The sequence below is a fragment of the Pongo pygmaeus genome, chromosome 10 (genome assembly GCF_028885625.2).
Source record: "Pongo pygmaeus isolate AG05252 chromosome 10, NHGRI_mPonPyg2-v2.0_pri, whole genome shotgun sequence".
NCBI lineage: Eukaryota > Metazoa > Chordata > Mammalia > Primates > Hominidae > Pongo > Pongo pygmaeus.
Genome location: NC_072383.2, coordinates 16,741,592 through 16,762,806, shown reverse-complemented (window position 1 = coordinate 16,762,806; position 21,215 = coordinate 16,741,592). Strand labels below are relative to the sequence as shown.

The window sequence follows — 21,215 nt, the reverse complement described above, 5'->3', positions numbered from 1 at the left end:
GGGTTCATGGTCAAATGTTTGAGAAAGGGCTGGCTTATAACTGATCTGAAACAAATATAACTAACCAACGATGGAAGAATAGTTAAGTAAACTATGTCTCCATTAATGCAACCATAAAAAACTATGTTTACAAAGAGTTCATAATGGCACATTAAAATGCTTTTTAATAGTATCTACAAATGGGGTAGAAAATGTATTGTACAATAATTGTATACAATTATACAATTTAAATATTTTAAATCTACTAATAAAGAGAACGAGCCATGGGGAGAAAACATCCAGCAAAGTGCTCCAAAAACTTCCATGGTTTTTCTTCTATTTTTAGACATTTTCCAAATTGTATCCAGTTTACATACATTCCATACATTGCCTCTATAAAGGAGAAAAATATCACTTTATAACAGAGAGAAGAGGCAGGGACAGAGAACAAACCTGGGTTGGAATGGGGGAGGGGTTTGCATAAAACTAAAGTATGCATAAGTCTTACTCAAGGGCCCAAGTTTGTTGATAAGGATGATGACATTCAATATTCTCTGCCAAGTATTATTCTCAGATGGAATTACTACTTGTCCTTTGAGCTCACTGTGAACTTTGTACTGAGAACTACTAGGGATGTGACAAATAAAAAGGGGGTGGTTTCCCATTGCTTCAACTCTATTCCGCATAATCCAGGCCTCCTAACGTCTGTCTCTTGTGCAAACTGGAATTTGGAAGTGGTTCTATGACATTTCTTTATGGCTCATTGCTTAGAGTAGCTAGAAAATTCAGGAATATAGAAGCAAGTAATAACAAAGGCATTTCCATGTGCAATTCTTGACATTTCATAAGCTCTTTTTTATACCAAGCCTCAGAAATGATCTTCTGAGACAGGCTTTACTGTTTGTATTTTGCAGTTAATGTAATAGGCTCATAGACAGGAAGAAATTTGCCTTAAGTGATAAAGGGGCAGGAATATAACTTAGTTCTCCTAACTCCCACTTAAATGAATATCCTATTTGCTAACTATTATGTCCCTATTGAAGTCAGATTTTTCCCCCTTACAGATAACTAAAATAAACTTTATTTCTGAGTAGGTGGCTCTCTTGGAGGGTTACCAAATATCCCCTCCAAAGAAGGCAAATGCTGTTGCTCTTACTGACTCAAGTGTCCCCAAGCCACAGGTTACCACCACCTGGAGCCTGATCTTTTTTTTTTCTTGCTGATTTGTAATTTTTTTTTTAATTATTATACTTCAAGTTTTAGGGTACATGTGCACAACGTGCAGGTTTTGTTACATATGTATACATGTGCCATGTTGGTGTGCTGCACCCATTAACTTGTCATTTAGCATTAGGTATATCTCCTAATGCTATCCCTCCCCACTCCCCCCACCCCACAACAGGCCCCGGTGTGTGATGTTCCCCTTCCTGTGTCAATGTGTTCTCATTGTTCAATTCCCACCTATGAGTGAGAACATGCGGTCTTTGGTTTTTTGTCCTTGCAATAGTTTGCTGAGAATGATGGTTTCCAGCTTCATCCATGTCCCTACAAAGGACATGAACTCATCATTTTTTATGGCTGCATAGTATTCCATGGTGTATATGTGCCACATTTTCTTAATCCAGTCTATCATTGTTAGACATTTGGCTTGGTTCCAAGTCTCTACTATTGTGAATAGTGCCGCTATAAACATACGTGTGCATGTGTCTTTATAGCAGCATGATTTATAATCCTTTGGGTATATACCCAGTAATGGGATGGCTGGGTCAAATGGTATTTCTAGCTCTAGATCCCTGAGGAATCACCACACTGACTTCCACAGTGGTTGAACTAGTTTACAGTCCCACCAACAGTGTAAAAGTGTTCCTATTTCTCCACATCCTCTCCAGCACCTGTTGTTTCCTGACTTTTTAATGATTGCCATTCTAACTGGTGTGAGATGGTATCTCATTGTGGTTTTGATTTGCATTTCTCTGATGGCCAGTCTGAATTGTTTGGCTCCTCTCTGTATACTTGCTCAAGATCAGGCTCCAATGCAAATGGAGCCTGATCTTGAGCAAGTATACAGAGAGGAGCCAAACAATTCAGATGGGATCATCATCAGGCCCTGGGGAAGAGCAGTGCTACTCTGCTTAGGAAGGAGCACTTTGTCAGGGGCTAAAGAAATCAGCCAGTGGCTAGAGAACAGCTTGCCCTTGCATCTAGTGTAAGCAAAAAAGTAAAGTATCATTTAGGGTTCTTTGTAAGCCACAGAAGCCAAATGGGGCTAACTAAATCAAACCAAAATTAATGGGAATCCTTTGAGCCTTCTACAGAAGGAAAAAGTAATCGTGGCTCCAGAAGAAAAAGAACCAGAGAGGTGCTGAGTTCTCCATCAGGGCCTCATGGGCAGTCCCTTTTGGGTACTGCTGATATGATTTGACTGTGTCCCCACCCAAGTCTCATCTTGAATTGTAACTCCCATAATTCCCAAGTATGTGGGAGGGACCTAGTGGGAGGTATATTCATCATGGAGGCAGTTTCCCCCATGCTGTTCTCATGGTAGTAAATAAGTCTCACTAGATCTGATGGTTTTATAAGGGGTTTCCCTTTTCGCTTGACTATGATTTTTCTCTGTTGCCTGCTGCCATGTAAGATAACGCCTTTTGCCTTCCATTATGATTGTGAGGCCACCCCAGCCATGTGAAACTGTGAGTCCATTAAACCTCTTTCCTTTATAATTACCCAGTCTCGGATATGTCTTTATTAGCAGCATGAAAACAGACTAATACACTGCCATCTGAATAACTCAGCTGTCACCATGCCCATTCTTAAGTCGTTCCACTCAAGATTAAAATTCCGCAGGAGAAAAGTAAAAGGACTATCTTAGACTGGGTGTTGACCCCCTTGGCTAGAAGAAAAGGGATATCCTGATCAACAGGCCCACCATGATCTCAGGTAATAGATAGGAGTCATTCTCCAAAGGTAGGGAGAACACATGTTAGAGTGTTGCCCTGGACAGTCCCAGTTTATAACTGTGTTTTTTTTTAGGAGTAACTATAAATAGCATCACTTTTCACCTGCACAAAACTGTCCAAGTTTGGATCATAAATTGAATGATCAATTTACACAAAGGAAATTTAGGGCATTGTTACCAAAGTAGCAATGCTGAGCAGAGACAAATAGCTACCATTACAATGAGGCTATTAGAAGGGGTCAGAACAGAGTATTTTGCCCCCAGTCTCTCAGAACCAAAAGATGAGAACCAGAGTCAAAAGTCCCTATCGGTATTTAGGTTTTGACTCCAGCATGAAAATAACATTCCTATACTCAAGTGTTGAATTATTATGACTTTGACCCAATAGTTCCGGTCCCTTTTCTTTCATTTGCAGCTAAGCCACTAAATGTTAAGGTGTTCTCTTTCACTGCTGCTTTTTTAGCTTAATTGGCCCTCCTGCTTTCCAAAATAGAATGCTAACACCCATTCACAGCTGAAGGGTCAGGGTGATACCAGATCCAATATTCCCCAAAGCCTGTGTAGGCTGGTTGCTGTATCCCTGACTACTGATTAATAATAAAGGAGTCAAATAGCACCTTTTGATTCTGATTTCCTCTGAGAGGCTGTTCTACAAGCATGGGGTCAACTTAAAGGAAGCAAGGTTTTATTTAATATTTTCTCCTTTCATTAGTGCACTTAAATTACTTTTTTGTAAACTCTGCTTGTTACCCAAATGTACTAGCACTTTTGTTACCTAATTAAGTTTCTTATCAGAATTCCAACCAAAAATAACAAGAAATGTAATAATGATAAGATATCATGCCCCTCAAAACAGATTTCCTTTTGCGCTTTATCTCTTGGTACTGTTCTGGCTTGTTTAATTAAAGTATCAGAAATTATTAGACTCAAATTATTTCTTGATCTAGTGCTCAAATTCTCCTGAAAAACTGCTTCTTCTGCCTCAATATTTAAACCTTTATCAGTATGAGGCAGATGAGTTTCCACATGTTTGCAACTGGATTCATGTAATTCAATATAATTTTGGAGGACGATCCTAATTTAGCCGCTAAGTAATTAAGCAAACAAATCAGATTTGGCTACACTGAGCTACCGTGAACATTTAAATACTCATGCTCTTGGATCATCAAAATGAACAACGTCCATGTACAAAAAAACAAACCTTATGAAATTCTAGCATGGAGATGTGAAATTCAAAGCAACGTTCTTATTTTTTCATCAGAAAGATGGGGCTCAAAATATCACCAAGTTCAAACCACTAACATAAGTTGTGTTCAAGGAGGGTAGTCATGTCTGTTACAGACTTTACCATAACTGATGAGAAAGTACACTTACATCACAGCATTGAGAAGGAGAAAACTGTAAGACATATTGGCGATTTGTGTTCCTCATGCTCTGTGAAAAAAATTCAGGTTGGAATCTGCTTGCTTCTGGTGGAGCTGTGTGAGAGGTTCACGTTCTTTGAAGTCGTCTGCAACATGATCCCCTTTTGCACTATCAAGCTTGGCTATCACAATTGCAAAGCAGCCATCTTAAACTTGTGTTTTATTGGAACTTCAATACTTACCCCTGTGTTTGTCGGATGGCTCACTGATGTCTATGTAGGAAGAAACAAACTGGTGTATATTTGCTTGTTTCTACATTTTCTAGGTGAGTGTCCTCTGCTGACTGGATTGTTTCGTGACTTAAGTAGATTTTTGTTAGAATTTTTAGTTTATATTATTTTTACTCTGCTCTTAGCATAAAATGTCATAAATGAAGTAAGAATGTGGTTTCAATGTATTTCATCCTTTGTACTATTTGAAGAATGCTAGTAAGTCTGTGTGTGTGTGTGTGTGTGTGTTAGAGAATGCTTTGACGCCTATATCCTTGCATTTATATTTTACAATAATTACTCCTTTACATATGTATCTTACTCCTTAGAATGCCCTCCTTTCCCAAAACCTTTTTACCTCAAGCCCAAATTCACGACAAATTCCCTCAGAAATGTGAAATTTATTTGCTTCACAACTAAGATGAAATGTGCTAAAAAAGGTTTTTGAAGTTCATGTAAAATAATTGAGAAATGTTTTTATCCAAAGGTGGTCTTTTAATTAGTCATATAGTAATTAAGATTGCATATGATGGCATGATTTCTATATTATTAACTATGATTATATGCTTTAGAAATGAGTAAATTAGACACTACAGTGTGCGTCTTTACATATATACTAATATATATCTGCAAAAGTTTGGGACCGATTGCGAGAAATGCTGGGAAAACATCAAGATAGTTTAATAAGGAATAGAGAGCAACTTGAAGAACAGACTAGAATTTTAGACTGAAAAGTTCAAGTTATTCTTCTTAAACAACAAGAAGTCTCTGAAAATATCATGGAAACAACATTTGAGAAATGCTATTCTGCAATACAGGATGGACAACCACAGTGAGGGATTAAATAGAGAGAGATCAGAAAATCTCAGGATGATGGTTTAAGCAATAAAGCAATTCAGGAGAGAACAAGCGAAAAGCTATAAGGCAACTAAATAAAGGTACAAATGTGATGGGGGTCAAAAATTAGCTCCAAGTTTCTGATCTGAGCAACTTGGGAATATAGCATGCTGTTCACCAATAATGAGAGGTGCAGCCAAAATGAGTGTTGGTAGGGGGACGGATGAGAAAGAGATGGATAGATATCGGTACTCAACATATCACACAATCTCAGGCAGGTGGTAAATTACCATTCAGAGAATCCATTGGAGTTTAAGTCAAACCTGGAAACTTCGCAGCTTTAGTTTTGTGGAATAAAAACTAAGTCACTGCATGGCAAATAATCACTCAACATTCAACAAATATTTCTTATTGACTACTCTGTACCAGACATTATTCCGGGTCTGGAAATGCAATAGAGAAGAAAGTCGTCTGTTCCTGCTAAAGTGGACTTTTTGGCGTAGGGAGAGAGAAAATAAAAGAGGAAATAGATATGATGTCATGTGGCAATGAGTTAGGATGAAAAAATAAAGCTGGGTAGGGGGACAGGATGGAATGGATGGTGATGAGGCTGCTACTTGGTACCAAGAAAAAGTTTTCTGAAAAGAAGACATTTAAGCAAATCCCAGACTAATTTACTCTGCTTACCTTGGTAACAGGCCACACCAGTAGCATTTGTTGGCTCCTTGTTTAACATGGTAATTTCTATCAGTCTAAATTCTGAGGTCAGTCATCAGACAGGATGGAAATCCCAACTTTGGAATTTGGCAAACAAAAGACTTAAGTCAACTCTACCTCCATTCATTTTTTTACTAAAAGTTATTTCCTTGTTGCCCTCCACTTACAGCTTCCATCAAATTCCAACTGTCACTAAATATCAGAGGTTATATATAAAAAAAGTCTTCTGTCTGAATTGCTACTACCCTAGCTGAAAAAATGCAGCTTTCTTCTTTTTGACCATTCCAATGGCCTACTTACTTGGCTGCCAGTTGTCAATCAGTCTCCAGTTCATACTCCATTCTACCAACAACACTGAATTCCTGAACAAATAAATCTCTACATTGGCTCTATTATCTAAAAAATTAAATCCAAATTTATTAATTTAGCATACAACAACCTTACCAACCTATTCTAAGTTCACCTCTCCAGACTTGTTGTTCAACATGCAACCCCAACCTTGCTAACTTCTCCTGGCCTCTTTCCCTAGTTTTCTAATCTTAAACATGCTCTTCTCTCTTACTGAAATTATCACCTTCCCTTATCTTTCCATCCCTTATCCATGATTGGAAAACTCCTGCTATTCTTTCAAGAACCAAATAGTGTTTGTTGCTAGCTTCTCTGTGTTCAACCACACCCATATAATACTTATACGATTGCATCCATCACTTTATAATATAATTGTCCACCTGAATGGCTGACTTCTCTGATGGACTCAACATATCCTGGAGAAAAGAGCCAGTGGACCCCCACCACCTGGCAAGGGATATGACACATCATGGTGCTTCTACAGAGCTACTAAATGCAGGTATACTGATGATGAGATACACAATTGCACACATCACAGAGGAGACTTTTCTTCATATATGTCATAGATTTGTCTCTTTACTGCGTCATTTTACAACAGATAGGGATAAAGTTTTGATTTAACACAATCAGCCTATTATGACATTTTCTCAAAAGATGGAAGTAAAGTGCCTAAGTTACACAAATATATCATTCAAACTAAAAGTGCCTTGTTCCTAAGTAAATAGTTGCTGCATGAAATAGTTGTCCTGTCCCTCCTCTTTGGATATCCCTTTGTCTAGCCAGGCCTCATGTGACACCTACAGAAGAGAAGACTAAGTGGTAGAAAGAGAGCAGTTAGTTTCATATCTGGCTAACCTTAAAAGGGAACATTTCAAACTCAATAATTTAAAGGGCTCACCTCATGGTAAATGAATCTGTTGCCAAATAGCTATTAAGGGCATATATTCTTTACATTGTGAAAGCCTCTGTAGGGGAAATGGAAGCATTAGACCACATTTTTATCTGTAAGGAATTTATAATCTAATTTATAATCTAATTGAGAAAACAAACCACATGAAATAACTGTATAAAAATGTATACCAAATAACATTAATGCCAAATTAATAAAATGAAGAGCAAAACGAACATGGAGGAGCCATTTTTCACTAATCGAATCATCAAAACAAAAAAATTAATGATGGTAACTAGTATGAATGAAGATCTTCTCATACAATGATGGTAGGAGATTAACTTGTTGCATTGTTAAAGAACATTTGCCAGTGGCATTAAGAAGCAATAAAAATAGGAATGCCTTTGACTGAGAACTTAGGCTAATAAAGATGTGCACAAAAATTATGTGTCAGGGTATTTTACGGTATTCACTTAAAATAACTGAAAAGGTATTTTAAAACACATTATGATTAGAATATCACATCATCACTAGAAATCATGTTGGAAAAGTATGAAGGTATTTTAAAAATTGTTCATATTATTTGGTTACATTAAAAAAATCAACAGTGAAACCTCAATTTATTTAAGTAAAATATATTTATATATTTAAGTAAAATATTTTTAAGTAAAATATATATATTTATAAAATATTTTATTTTATAAAAGTAAAATATATATATATGTAAAGATGATCTCTGAGTCATGAGATTACGGGCCTTTTGTATTATTCTGAGTGCTTTCCTCTATTTTTCAAATTTTCTGAAGTAAGAATGTATTACTTTTGTAATCTGATGGGGGGGAATGCTATTTCCAAAAAAAAAAAAAATTTATTTGACTACTTGATGGTAGGAGGTCCAAGAAGAGGGAGATTGCAACTGGGTTACTTTATAACATTGGGCAAGCCACTTAATCTCACTGAACCTATTTCTTTAAAAAAAAAAATTGAATAAGAAAATCTATCCACTCACATCACAAAGTTTTTCCAAGATGAAACAATATAGTCCATATGCTTTGCAAAATATAAAGAGCTTAGCAAAAGCATGGAATTGTACAGTAATTTTTATTAGACAAGGAAAGTCATCAAGTGTGGTCCCTGCAAGGTGGAAGAAAGAAGGATACTCGACCTTCTTTTGTCACTTTATGTCCCCTCTCCTTCCACTCACACTCCTCTGTCCCCAGCCTTCTCAACTCCGTTTGTGGCAAAGAAGGCTCCACCCAGCTGTGTGAGAAATAAGAGAAATAAGAAAGACATTACAAGGAGAAACAGAAGTAGGAAAGAAAAAAAAAAAGGCTGTGTTCTCCTCTAACTATGAGAATGTTCTTCTTAAAAGCTTTTAGGTAATAAGCTTCTGAGATGTCTGAGATCATGGTGTTTTCTGTCACTCGATTGATTAAGAACAAATAACCTTTATTAACAGTGGTTTTCTCTGGGGGTGGGAATACTAACAGCTTCGTTTTTTATACAATGCTTTCCTGAGTTATTTTAATTTTGGCAAAATAAACATGATTTGCTCATATATTCTGAGAGAAAACATAGTTCAAGCTTGAGGAGAAAAAAACCCCTAAAACTCTGGATTAGTTAAGACACATATTGAAGGAAATTTTTACAATTAGAAAACATCAGGCTATCCCTGAAATTGCAATGACTACCATAAATGTTTGGATACGACAATCACAAAATGATGCCACTGTCAGAGGAAAAACCCTGTTTAAAATGTGATTTGGTGATCCAATTGTTCTATGCTACATTTACTCTTTTTTTTCTCCACCTACAGGCACTGCTTTGTTATCTGTGGTGGCTTTTCCCTTGGAAGATTTCTATCTGGGCACTTACTATGCAGTTAACAACATACCAAAAACAGAGCAGCACAGGCTGTTTTATGTAGCACTGCTGAGCATTTGCCTTGGCATCGGAGGCATAAGAGCCATCGTCTGTCCACTGGGTGCTTTTGGCCTTCAGGAGTATGGATCACAAAAAACAATGTCTTTTTTTAACTGGTAAGTGGCACTGGCTAGGAGAGAAAAGAGGCTTATGACCGTTCTCACTGTTTACTTTCTGATGCCATTTGGGTAGTAGTTGCTCAATCTTTGTGATGAATTGGGCTAAGTGACGATGTGATGAATCTGTGATGATGATTCAGTCAGTAATCACAGGAACTTCTAAGTCTCATGCAGACCAGTACAGCTCACCAGCACCTTCCCAGCACACACGGATACATTTATCCTCCAGGTAAAAAGATTTGAAGTGCCTTGTCCTGCAGAATAGAACGTGGCTTTGGAACCAAAGAGACCTGGGTGGAAGTCTGAACTCTGCTTAACACAAGCTGACTGACCTTGACCTAGTCATTTATTCTCTACTTCAGTTTATTCATTTCTGAAGGGGGATAATACCTCTTCTCCAGTTTTATTAGAGGTAACACCATGTGTATTGCTGGCAAAGAACTTGGCACATAGTAAGTGATCAAAAAATGGTAGCTGTTAGTATGTCTGTATTGTAATAGACTAATTTGGCAGAGATTATAAATTTCTAGGCCAATGCAGAGAGAAGATGCAAAGATGAAAGAAGTATTTTGCAATTTGTTAAAGCATCACCCAGCATCTCTGTTTCTCACCCAGTTCGCTCCCAACACCTAAAAGAGTTTATATTCCATGAAAATCAAACAGCCTTCCTGTGAATCTTTGTCTCTCCCAATGAGTTCTTATGGAGTTCGTCAGTTTTTGTGTTTTTTAAGGAAACAATTTATATTATCAAATACAAACTCAAGAAAACAAATTAATATATGGATCTTGAGGGAGGGTAGTTAAGCATTTAGTATAAAACTTCTTTGTTATTGTTGTTATCTATCAGGGGATGTCAAACAGATGTGAGCTACATTGTCCATTTTTAGAGTAAATAGTGTCTATATGTATATGTATAGGCATAAGTAGCTATCCGAGGCAGTTCCTCTTTTCTCTCTCTTTCTTTTTCTTTCTCTTGCTCCACTTTTTTCTTTCTCCAATTACATTAATATTACAAAGCACTCAGCCCTATTTTGGATTAAGTCCTAATGTCAGAGAACAATGCAGTCTTACCAAAGGTAGAAGGGACTCTACTTCCTTGCGGCAAATTCTGCCTCCTTGACCTGCCCAAAGAGGAAAGAAAAATCCTTCTTTTTTATTCTATTCGGAGGTTTTAATCCTTAATTAGCAACATCATTTTGATTAAATAAGACTCTGGAGGATTAAGACTGGAGAGCAATCAGTTGTTCTGAAAGATAGCTCTGGAGAATTTATTGTACTGTGGTCTTAGTCATTCAGAGTTGTGTTTAATCAAAGTGACATTTCTCAGTGTTGATTACAAAGGAGACATTATATGAATGAAATATTTCCTTTGGGAAACAGAGGGGACTCCCACTGGGTTTGTGCTTTAGGGCTTCAGGAAGGGGGATGGGGAATGGGGTGAAAATGAATTTCTGCAGCTGTAAGGAACCAGGCCAAATTTAGGATGAACATATTTAGATTTTTAAAAATTATTTTCTGATTTCACTAAATAGCTCAGTATTTTAAAAATTTAAAGTTAAAGCATCTAGAAATGTGTATAAAGAATCAGGCTGTTATTCTTTAATGTGATAAAAGAACTGGATGGTAAGATCCTTGAAGGCTGAATCTGGTTGTCTTACCTTTTTTTATTTTTCCAGTTTAAATACTAAACTACAGGCCAACTTTTATGAATGTTCACTTACCTTACTGCAGATTATAGCAATGAATGCTGATTCCATTCCTGTACACAGTGCAGGGGCTGGTGACAAGATGGACAGAGACTCCACTGGGCAACCAGACAGCTCGCAGAATCCTGGCTCTGTCACTTAGGAGCTTTGTGGTCTTTGGCAAGTTCCTTAATTCCTCAGCCCCAGGTTCCTCATCCACAAAGTGGGAATATCTTGGAGAGCTATTGTATCACTTATATATAAAGTATCGTAGCATATTATAGGTATTCAAATTATGATAGCTATTGTTATGATTAGTGCTAAATCATGGATAAGCCATCAGCTGAAACCATTGTCTAAATGCTGGGAAAGAGGGAACCCATTTAGGAGGAGGTCATCTTTGAAAGGAGCAGTTTATTAATGTGTCATCTATGTCTTCCAGTCAAAAATGCCTCTAGAAATTACAAGCCTGGTAAATATAATGAATTTCAACCGTGCCTTTAAAAAACAACATACCCCTTGAATCTGTAACCACTTGAAGGCTTTATTCAGTCCTATTTGCAGCACAGATGTCAGATGTTCATAGTTACAGGACCTTTAATGAGATGTGTCATTGCTTCTATACCACCTAAAGCTTCCCAATGATCATGTTAAGTAGCATAGACTGGAAGTCTCAGGCACTGAAAGCACCACTTCCGAGTAAAGCTGCCAAATGTAGGTGAGAAAACCACTCCCAGCCAACATTACCATCTGGTACTGGATCTTCCTCAACTAATGCACCTCACTACAAAAATAAAGCTAAACTCCCTGAAATCAAGAGACATAATAATCTGCCAACATCCTTGTGTCATTATCCAGATCAGAGCCTGGCTTTCCACATATTCCAAAAGCTGAGATGGACAATTAAGAATTGCCATACTGGAGATCACCTAGGTAAATACACCTGTGCAGATTCTTTTCTGTAAGCAAAAAGGAGGAGGATAATGAAGTCTGTTCCTGGCCACAATTTTAAATTCTACCACAATTAACTTCAAATCTTGCTTCTGCATTTCTCTACTTTCTTTACCTGATAATTTGCATCCTATCTGCATATCACAGTCTGTTGCTAAGGGGTTACTAGGGTGAATTATATACATGATTAAAAGCCCAAATAGAATATTGGTAAAGTTCTTGAAAAAAGTCTAGAGACTGACTTATTTCACCCCAGAAATGTTGAGTATCTGGTACTCAAATTGACTCTACATGGTATCTGAAATATTCTGATTTTAACACTTACTCAAATTAAATATATTTTATCTTAGGGAAGCACTAGAGGTAAAAATGTATTATCCCACAGCATTTTTCCAGAATCTATTTTAGTATTCACAAGAACATTGAGAACAATGATTGTCAATCCTAGGTGCACATTAAAGCCACCTGAGGATTCTTTTTTAAAAAGTACAAATGCCTGGGTCCTGCCACCAAAGATTCTGATTACATTGGTTAGAGGTAGGACCCAGAGACCAGGATTTTTTAAAGTTGCCCAATTAGAGTTGAGAACCACTGTTCTAACGCAGTGTTGCTCATTTTAATTATCACTTGAGAGCCTTGTTGAAAATGTTTCCCAGGTCCCACCTCGAACCTCCTGGATCAGAATTTTCTGGGAGGACAGGTGGGAAATGCATATTTTAAACAAGTACTGTCTTAGTCTATTCAGGCTGCAATAGCAAATCAGCATAGATTGACTGGCTTATAAACAATAGAAATTTATTTTTCACAGCTCTGGAGGCCAGAATTCTGAGATCAGGGTTCTGGTGAGGGTTCTCTTCCTGGCTGTAAGACTGCTGGCTTCTCACTGTGTCTTCACATAGTGGAAAGGGCAAAGGAGCTCTCGGAGGTCTCTTTTATAAGGGAACTAATCCCATTCAGAAGGGCTCCACCCCTATGATCAAAAGCCTCACCTCCCAAATACACTGCTCCCTAATACCATTGTTATAGGAGGTATGACACCTAATACCAAGTTAAGATTTCAACATATGAAATTTGAGGGGACACAAATATTCCTACCATATCAGGTACTTCAGGTGATTCAGAAGAACAATCAAAGTTTGAAAACAATTCTAGAGCCATAAGGAAAGTCTAGTGATGCCTTTGAATGGAAATGAAACTATCATTGATTGAACCCACTACTGTGTTTCAGACTGCTTTGGAACTTTCTGACAATTTTATAGCAATTATCATCACATTTAAAAATCTACCTGATTGAGAAATTCAACATAATTCTGAAAAGAGAGAGAAAAAAATATAAATCTACATATATTCTTCAATCGTAAAATCATAATTTATAAGGTACATTTCAGCAAACAAAATCAAAGCAGTTCATGAAATAATCTTATTAATACTCAAAATGTCCTTTGAGTTGCATGCTCAGGAGTAGTAGCTTGTAAATAGCTTTGAAAAAATCACCAGACCTTCCCAAATTCTATTTGCACTGGCTCTAGCCAAGTTTAACAAATGCTACCCACTCACCCTAATAACAACAAGCACTTCCTTCTTTACCTTTGCGATCTGAGCTCAGTGCAACCTCCACCTCTGGGGTTCAAGCAATTCTCCTGCCTCAGCCTCCCAAGTAGCTCGGACTACAGGTGCATACCACCACACCAGCTAATTTTTTTGCATTTTAGTAGGGATGGGGTTTCACCATGTTGCCCAGGCTGGTCTCGAACCCCTGAGCTCAGGCAGTCCACCCACATTGGCCTCCAAAGTGCCGGCACTACAGGCGTGAGCCACAGAACCTGGCGCATGTTCTCTTTTAAGCTTGAAAGGTACATGAGTCAGGACAACTGTTAAAATTAGAGTGTTGGCCAGGCATGGTGGCTCACACCTGAATCCCTAGGCTCTGGGAGACCTAGGCAGGAGGATCACTCAAGGCCAGGGGTTCGAGACAAGCCTGAGTAACCCCATCTCTACCAAAAAAAAAAATTTTTTTAATTAGCCAGTCATGGTGGGGTGAGCCTGTAGTCGCATGTACTTGAGAGGCTGAGGCAGAAGAATCGCTTGAGCTCAGGAGGCTGAGATTACAGTGAGCTATGAACACCCTGCACCAGTCCAGCCTGGGTGACAGAGTGCGACCCTATCTCAAAAAAAAAAAAAAAAAAAAAAAGGTTGGGGGTGGGCGGGGGTTGTTGGCAAAAGAATGAGGGAATGGGAAAGGAGGGAGAGGGAACGGGAAAGGACAGAAAGGGAATGAAACAGGTTAAAGAGTAAGAGAGGTAGGGAGAGCTTGGGAGAGAGAGTAAAGCAGTACCCCAAATTTTTAAATTAAAAACTTAACTTTTTCAATCCTAATGTCTAGCTACCAAAATCAATATTTTATTAAATTGTCTTTAACAGCTCTGCTGGAAAAAAACATATGTATTTACAGATAAAAAGGAACTCTAAAGTTTCTATTTTCCCCTTCTTTCTCCAAATATTTGGCTGCCAGAATATTTTTTGAAGTACTTCAGTGGCCAATGGTTATGCTAAAAGAAGCAATGATTGACAACAGCCATCCATCATGAAATCGGTGCCCAAGTATTTTATTTCACTGACTCCTCTAAACAGTTCAGTTTTATCCCATTGAAGAGTCACAAATCCCCTGAAAAATTATCTGAATATTGATCAGTGTAGAATAAAATACTTTCTCTGGAATATTTAAATGGTATACTAATGCTATGAAGACCTGAAACTTACAGAAAATTTGCCTTCTTTCTTTGATACTGTCTCAGGTTAGGAAACACCATTTTAAATAATTTCTCTTCAAATCACCAAAGTAAACACGAAGCACATCAAAACTGGCCAGTCTAAGAAATGACAAAATATTTGAGTAATTTAAATTTATTACTAAATTAAGCGAATATTTAAAATAATCTCATAAGGATTGCTGAGTTTTGCAGCAACAATTTTTTCTCATTTGTATTCAATACTGTACAAGCATGAAGACAAAAAAATTACCACTTATATATACTCCCAATTATTTGCAGTTCCCAGTCTGTATTTAAAAGTAGACTAAAGAAACATATTTTTACTGTCGCTTTCAATTTTCCTTAATCACTGGTATTTGTTTTGCTTTAGTGCTTTGCTCTCTGACTTTTTGTGTGAGAGGTGCTTTATAAATTCAATTTGCTAGTAAGCTATGAGATGAAAGGAGTCTTAATGGTAAGTTTGAAGACTGTGGGTTTTTATTTCTTTTTTTTTTAAAAAAATGATACATATACAATTTCATCCTTAATTATCTGTGGCTTGTCCTGTCCATGGATCAACAAAGACATATATAAAACATGCCTGTACTAGGTAATTCTTTCAGAAAATTACACAGTCAAATATGTTGGGTGGCATTTGTTAAAATACATTTAGTACTTCATGTAAAATCTCTTCCTAGACATAGATATTCAGTACTATAATTTTTGGTTTCTAACTACATTTCACAAGATTGAAGTCTTGGAATAATTGTAATTTTCCTTGACCCTCTTTAGAGCAATGCAGTTTACATCACCATGTGGTATACTGAAGAGTCACACAGTGTTCTCTGAGATTTTCGCAACAATGCTTAACATTTTAAAAAGAGTTTCCTAAAGACTAAAGGCACTGTAACAGTGCTTTGGGCTCCAGATTCTCTGTGTTGCTACAGCCACAAGTCAAGTGTATGGCTTGCAGCGGCAAGAAAGGACAACCCATGTCTGAGCCTAGGGACTCCACCCAGTTGTCCTAGAAAATTATAACTTTTTGTACCTCACCTACCTTATGATAAATACATTTAGTGGATCACAGTAAATCAGTTTGTAAATCAATGTGATCACATTCGATGTTCTATTACTTTCTAGGCCAATTATTGAGAGGTTTTAGTTTTTTTATGTTGTGTTTGTTTGATTAATTGAATTTTATGAGATGCCATATTATTAATCTGTTATTTAATCTCCATTTATTTTGAACCTGGTACTGTGCTAGGTCTCATGGAGATAACAAAATAAAGAATAAAATCTTACCATCAAGGAGCTTCACAATCTATAAATGAAAAGCAAAATTGACAAAAATGAAATAATTGAAGGAAGAGTATTTGCTTTAGAAGTTCAGAGAAGAAGCTGTGTGTAGTGGCTCATGTTTCTAGTCCCAGCAATTTGGGAGGCCAAAGCGGGTGGATTGCTTGAGCTCAGGAGTTCAAGACCAGCCTGGGCAAAATGGCAAAACCCCATCTCTACAAAAAGTACAAAAAAAAATTAGCTAGGCATGGTGGTGTGCACCTGTGGTGCCAGCTACTCGGGAGGCTGAGGCAAGAGGATCACTTGAGCCCAAGAGATCAAGGCTGCAGTGAGTCAAGGTCATGCTACTGCACTCCAGCCTGGTCAACAGAGTGAGATAATGTCTCAAAAAAAAAAAGTTTACAGAAGAGAACAAGCAGAATATTCAAGAAAGTATTTAATGAAGGAAAAGAGACTGAATATAGGACTTTGAAAGTGAGACAGGGCAAGCCAAGAAATAGGACAAGTTAAGGAGACAAACACGAGTGGGTCTGTTTCTGGGACAGTGAGGAGACTAGCTCAACTTGACACATCTTTCCAAACACATATCCCGTATGTATCTACTTCTATCTCTTTCCTTTGCTACCGCCATGGCCCAGTTTGCTCTTAGCTCTCATCCAGACTCACAACAGCTGTGATTTTCTCCATACCTTGCTACAACAGCTGTGATTTTCTCCCTACCTTGCTGTATCTGCAATTCATGGAGCTGACACAATAATCTTTCCACTGAAAACAAGATCATATGAGCCCCCTGTTTGATTCCCTTCAAATGACTTCCCAATGCACTGAAAATAAAATCCAAACTTCTTGCCATGAACTTCAAGGCCCTAAATGACCTGGACCACACTTCCTGCTTTATCTTTTCTTCTAATATTTCATCCTTTAATCACTGTATTAGTCCATTTTCATGCTGCTGATAGAGACATACCCAAGACTGGGAAATTTACAAAATAAAGAGGTTTAATTTGACTTACAGTTCTACGTGGCTGGAGAAGCCTCATAATCATGGTGGAAGGCAAGGAGGAGCAAATCATGTCTTACACTGATGGCAGCAAGCGAAGAGAGAGCTTGTGCAGAGAAACTCCCCTTTTTAAAACCATCAGATCTTGTAAGACCTATTCACTATCATGAGAACAGCATGGGAAAGACTTGCCCCCATGATTCTATCATCTCCCACCTGGTCCTTCCCACAACATATGGAAAATATGGGAGCTACAGAATGAAATTTGGATGGGGACACAGAGCCAAACAATATCATTCTGCCTCTGGCCCCTCCCAAGTCTCATATCTTCACATTTCAAAACCAATCATGCCTTCCCAACAGTCCCCCAAAGTATCAACTCATTTCAGCATTAACTCAAAAGTCCACAGTCCAAAGTCTCATCTGAGACAAAGCAAGTCCCTTCCACCTATGAGCCTGTAAAATTGAAAACAAGTTAGTTACTTCCTAGATATAATGGGGGTAGAGGTATTGGGTAAATATAGCCATTCCAAATGGGAGAAATTAGCCAAAACAAAGGGGCTACAGGCCCAATGGAAGTCCAAAATGCAGCAGGGCAGTCAAATCTTAAACCTCCAAATGATCTCCATTGACTCCATGTCTCACATTTAGGTCATGCTAATGCAAGAGGTGGGTTCCCATGGTCTTCAGCAGCTCTGCCCCTGTGGCTTTGCAGGGTACTGCTTCCCTCCCAGCTGCCTTCACAGGCTGGCATTCAATGTCTGCTGCTTTTCCAGGCACATGGTGCAAGCTGTCAGTGAATCTACCATTCTGGGGTCTGGAGGCCAGTGGTTCTCTTCTCACAGCTCCACTAGGCAGTGCCCCAGTAGGAACTCTGTGTGGGGGCTATGATCCCACATTTCTGTTCCACACTGCCCCAGCAGAGATTGTCCAAGAGGGCCCCACCCCTGCAGCAAACTTCTGCCTGGACATCTAGGCGTTTCCATACAACTTCTGAAACCTAGGTGGAGGTTCCCAAACCCCAGTTCTTGCCCTCCGTGCACCCACAGGCTCAACAACACATGGAAGCTGCCAAGGCTTAGGGTTTCCACCCTCTGAAACAGCAGCCCGAGCTGTACCTTGGCCCCTTTTAGTTATGGCTGGAGCAACTGGGACACAGGGCACCAAGTCCCTAGACTACACACAGCACAGGGACCCTAGGCCTGGCCCACAAAACCATTTTTCCCTCTTAGAACTCTGGGCCTGTGATGGGAGGGGCGCCATGAAGACCTCCGACATGCCCTGGAGACGTTTTCCCCATTGTCTTGGGGATTAACATTTGGCTCCTTGTTACTTATGCAAATTTCTGCAGCAGGCTTGAATTTCTCCTCAGAAAATGGGATTTTCTTTTCTATTGCATTGTCAGGTTGCAAATTTTCCAAACTTTTATGCTCTGCTTCCCTTATAAAACTGAATGCCTTTAACAGCACCCAAGTCACCGCTTGAATGCTTTGCTGCTTAGAAATTTTTTCTGCCAGATGCCCTAAGTCATCTCTCTCAAGTTCAAAGTTCCACAAATCTCTAGGGCAGGGGCAAAATGGTGCCAGTCTCTGCTAAAACATAACAAGAGTCACCTTTGCTCCAGTTTCCAAGTTTCTCATCTCCATCTGAGACCACCTCAACCTGGATTTCATTGTCCATGTCATTATCAGCATTTTGGTCAAAGCCATTCAACAAGTCTCCAGGGCATTCCAAACTTCCCCACATTTTCCTGTCTTCTGAGCCCTCCAAACTGTTCCAACCTTTGCCTGTTACCCAGTTCCAAAGTCACTTGTGCATTTGCAGGTATCTTTTCAGCAGTGCCCCATGCTACTGGTACCAATTTACTGTATTATTCTGCTTTCACACTGCTGATAAAGACATACTTGAGACTGGGCAATTTACAAAAGAAAGAGGTTTAACTGGACTTACAGTTACACATGACTGGAGAGGCCTCACAATCATGGGAGAAGGCAAGGAGGAGCAAGTCACATCTTATATAGATGGCAGCAGGCAAAGAGGGAGCTGTGCAGAGAAACTCCCATTTTTAAAACCATCATATCTTGTTAGACCCATTTGCTATTACAAGAGCATCACAGAAAAGACCCACCCCCATGATTCAATCATCTCTGATTGGGTCCCTCCCACAACATGAGGGAATTATGAGAGCTACAAGTTGAGATTTGGACAGGGACACAGAGCCAAACCATATCACCCACTATGTTCCAACTTCACTGCTTTTTTTGTTCCTGAAATCAGGGTTGGAGAAAAATGAACATTTGATGATGACGACATTTGCTTAGCACCATGTAGTTATAATCCATGTTCTTCATTTAATGTTCTTCATTAAAATTCTTACCAAAAAACCTTGTTTAGAGGGTATGATTCCAATTTTTAAAATTCCAGAGAGTAGAAGATCACAGACCATGTGATTTTCAGATTTTGTGACTCTAACTCATGTCTTTGGACTACCAGTCTGAAGAGGCAGGACAACATTTACAGTTAATGATTGATATATAAAATGTGATGAGAGGAATGAAAGGTAATTTCAAATGTTAAAGGCTGGATTAACAAGAAAATGATAGTGTCATGAAATTGATACTGCAAAGATGCAGAAAGAAGTATTAACAGGATATTTAGCCCAATTAGCCCTGTACCAGGATGATGGCTTCTGCTCATAGCTCTACAAGCAACACAGCTGTGTGAATTTGGATGAGTCATTTCAGTTCTCCAAGTTCAGATTTCTTCTCTGAAAGAGAGGGAGAAAAGTTTTCTGACCTCAGTTTAGGCAATGATTTCTGAGAAACAATTCTAAAAGGACGATCCATGAAAAAAAATTATAATAGGACTTCATCACAATTAAGAATTTCTGCATTTCAAAAGACACTTTTAATAGAATGAAAAGACAAGCCACAGACTGGGAGAAAATACTTACAAATCACATAATTGAGAAAGGACTTATAGCCAGAATACATAAGGACAGAAATTTCACCAAAGAAGATATGCAGATGATCAATAAGCACATGAAAAGATGCTCAATATCATTAGTCATTAGGGAAATGCAAAATAAAACCACAATGATATATCAGTACACATGCACTATACCAAGTTTTGGCAGGAATATGAAGAGATTAGAACTCTCATACACATGTTGTGTTAATGTAAAAATGTTACAACTACTTAAAAACTATTTGAAATTTTCTTAAAATATTAAATATACATCTATCATATCACCTAGTCATTACACTCCTAGGTTTTAACCAAGAGAAATTAACATCTATGTCTGTTCAAAGGCTTGTATATGAACATTCCTAACAGCATTATTTGTAATAGCAATAAGCTGAAAAATGTCTATTAACAGATACATGCATAAACAAACAGTGGTACCTTTACATAATGGAATAGTACTTGGCAACAGAGAGGAATGGGTACAGATAAATATACTAACATGGATGAATCTCAAAATAATTATGCTAAGTGAAAGAAGCCAGATTAAAAAATACAGATAATTTAATATCTTTTTTAAAAAATCTATGAATTGCAAACTAATTTATAGTGGCAGAAAAAAGATCAGTGGTTGCCTAGAGATGAGGAAGGGGAAATGAGAAGGGGTAAGCGGAAGGATGACAAAGGGATATGACTGAGCTTTAGAAGCAATGGATATGTTTGTTATCTTGAATGTGGTAATTATTTTGTGTGTACATACATATTCAAAACATAAAATTGCACACTTCAAATATATGCAGTTTATTGCATCTCAATTATATCTCAATAAAGCTCTTTAAAAAAAAAAAACAAACAACAAGAGAACAGAAAGTAACAGTAACCAAGACAGTACGGTATTGGCGTAAGGATAGATTAGTGGAACAGAACTGAGAGTCAGAAAATATACCTCCATTTGTATGGTCAATTGATTTTCAACAAAAGTGTTAAACGATCATTGAGGAAAAGATCATCTTCTCAATAAATGGTATTGTAATAACTGAATATCCATATAGGAAATAATTACCCCATGACACTCTACTAAAAATTAATTCAAATTACATTATTAACTTTATATGAGATCAAAACCCATAAAAGTGATTTTTTAAAAAAAAAAACACAGGGGAAAATA

General features: G+C 38.0%; 1 protein-coding gene across 1 annotated transcript in view; it reads left to right on the top strand.

The window, feature by feature from the left end:
* The first annotated feature begins 4,263 nt into the window (after positions 1–4,263).
* The window catches only part of SLC15A5 (solute carrier family 15 member 5), an 88,649-nt gene continuing 71,697 nt past the window's right edge, over positions 4,264–21,215 (top strand). The window contains exons 1-2 of the mRNA XM_054445159.1: positions 4,264–4,624; positions 9,176–9,398. Of these exons, the coding sequence (XP_054301134.1) occupies positions 4,264–4,624; positions 9,176–9,398 (584 nt within the window). The remainder of the gene's footprint in view (positions 4,625–9,175; positions 9,399–21,215) is intronic.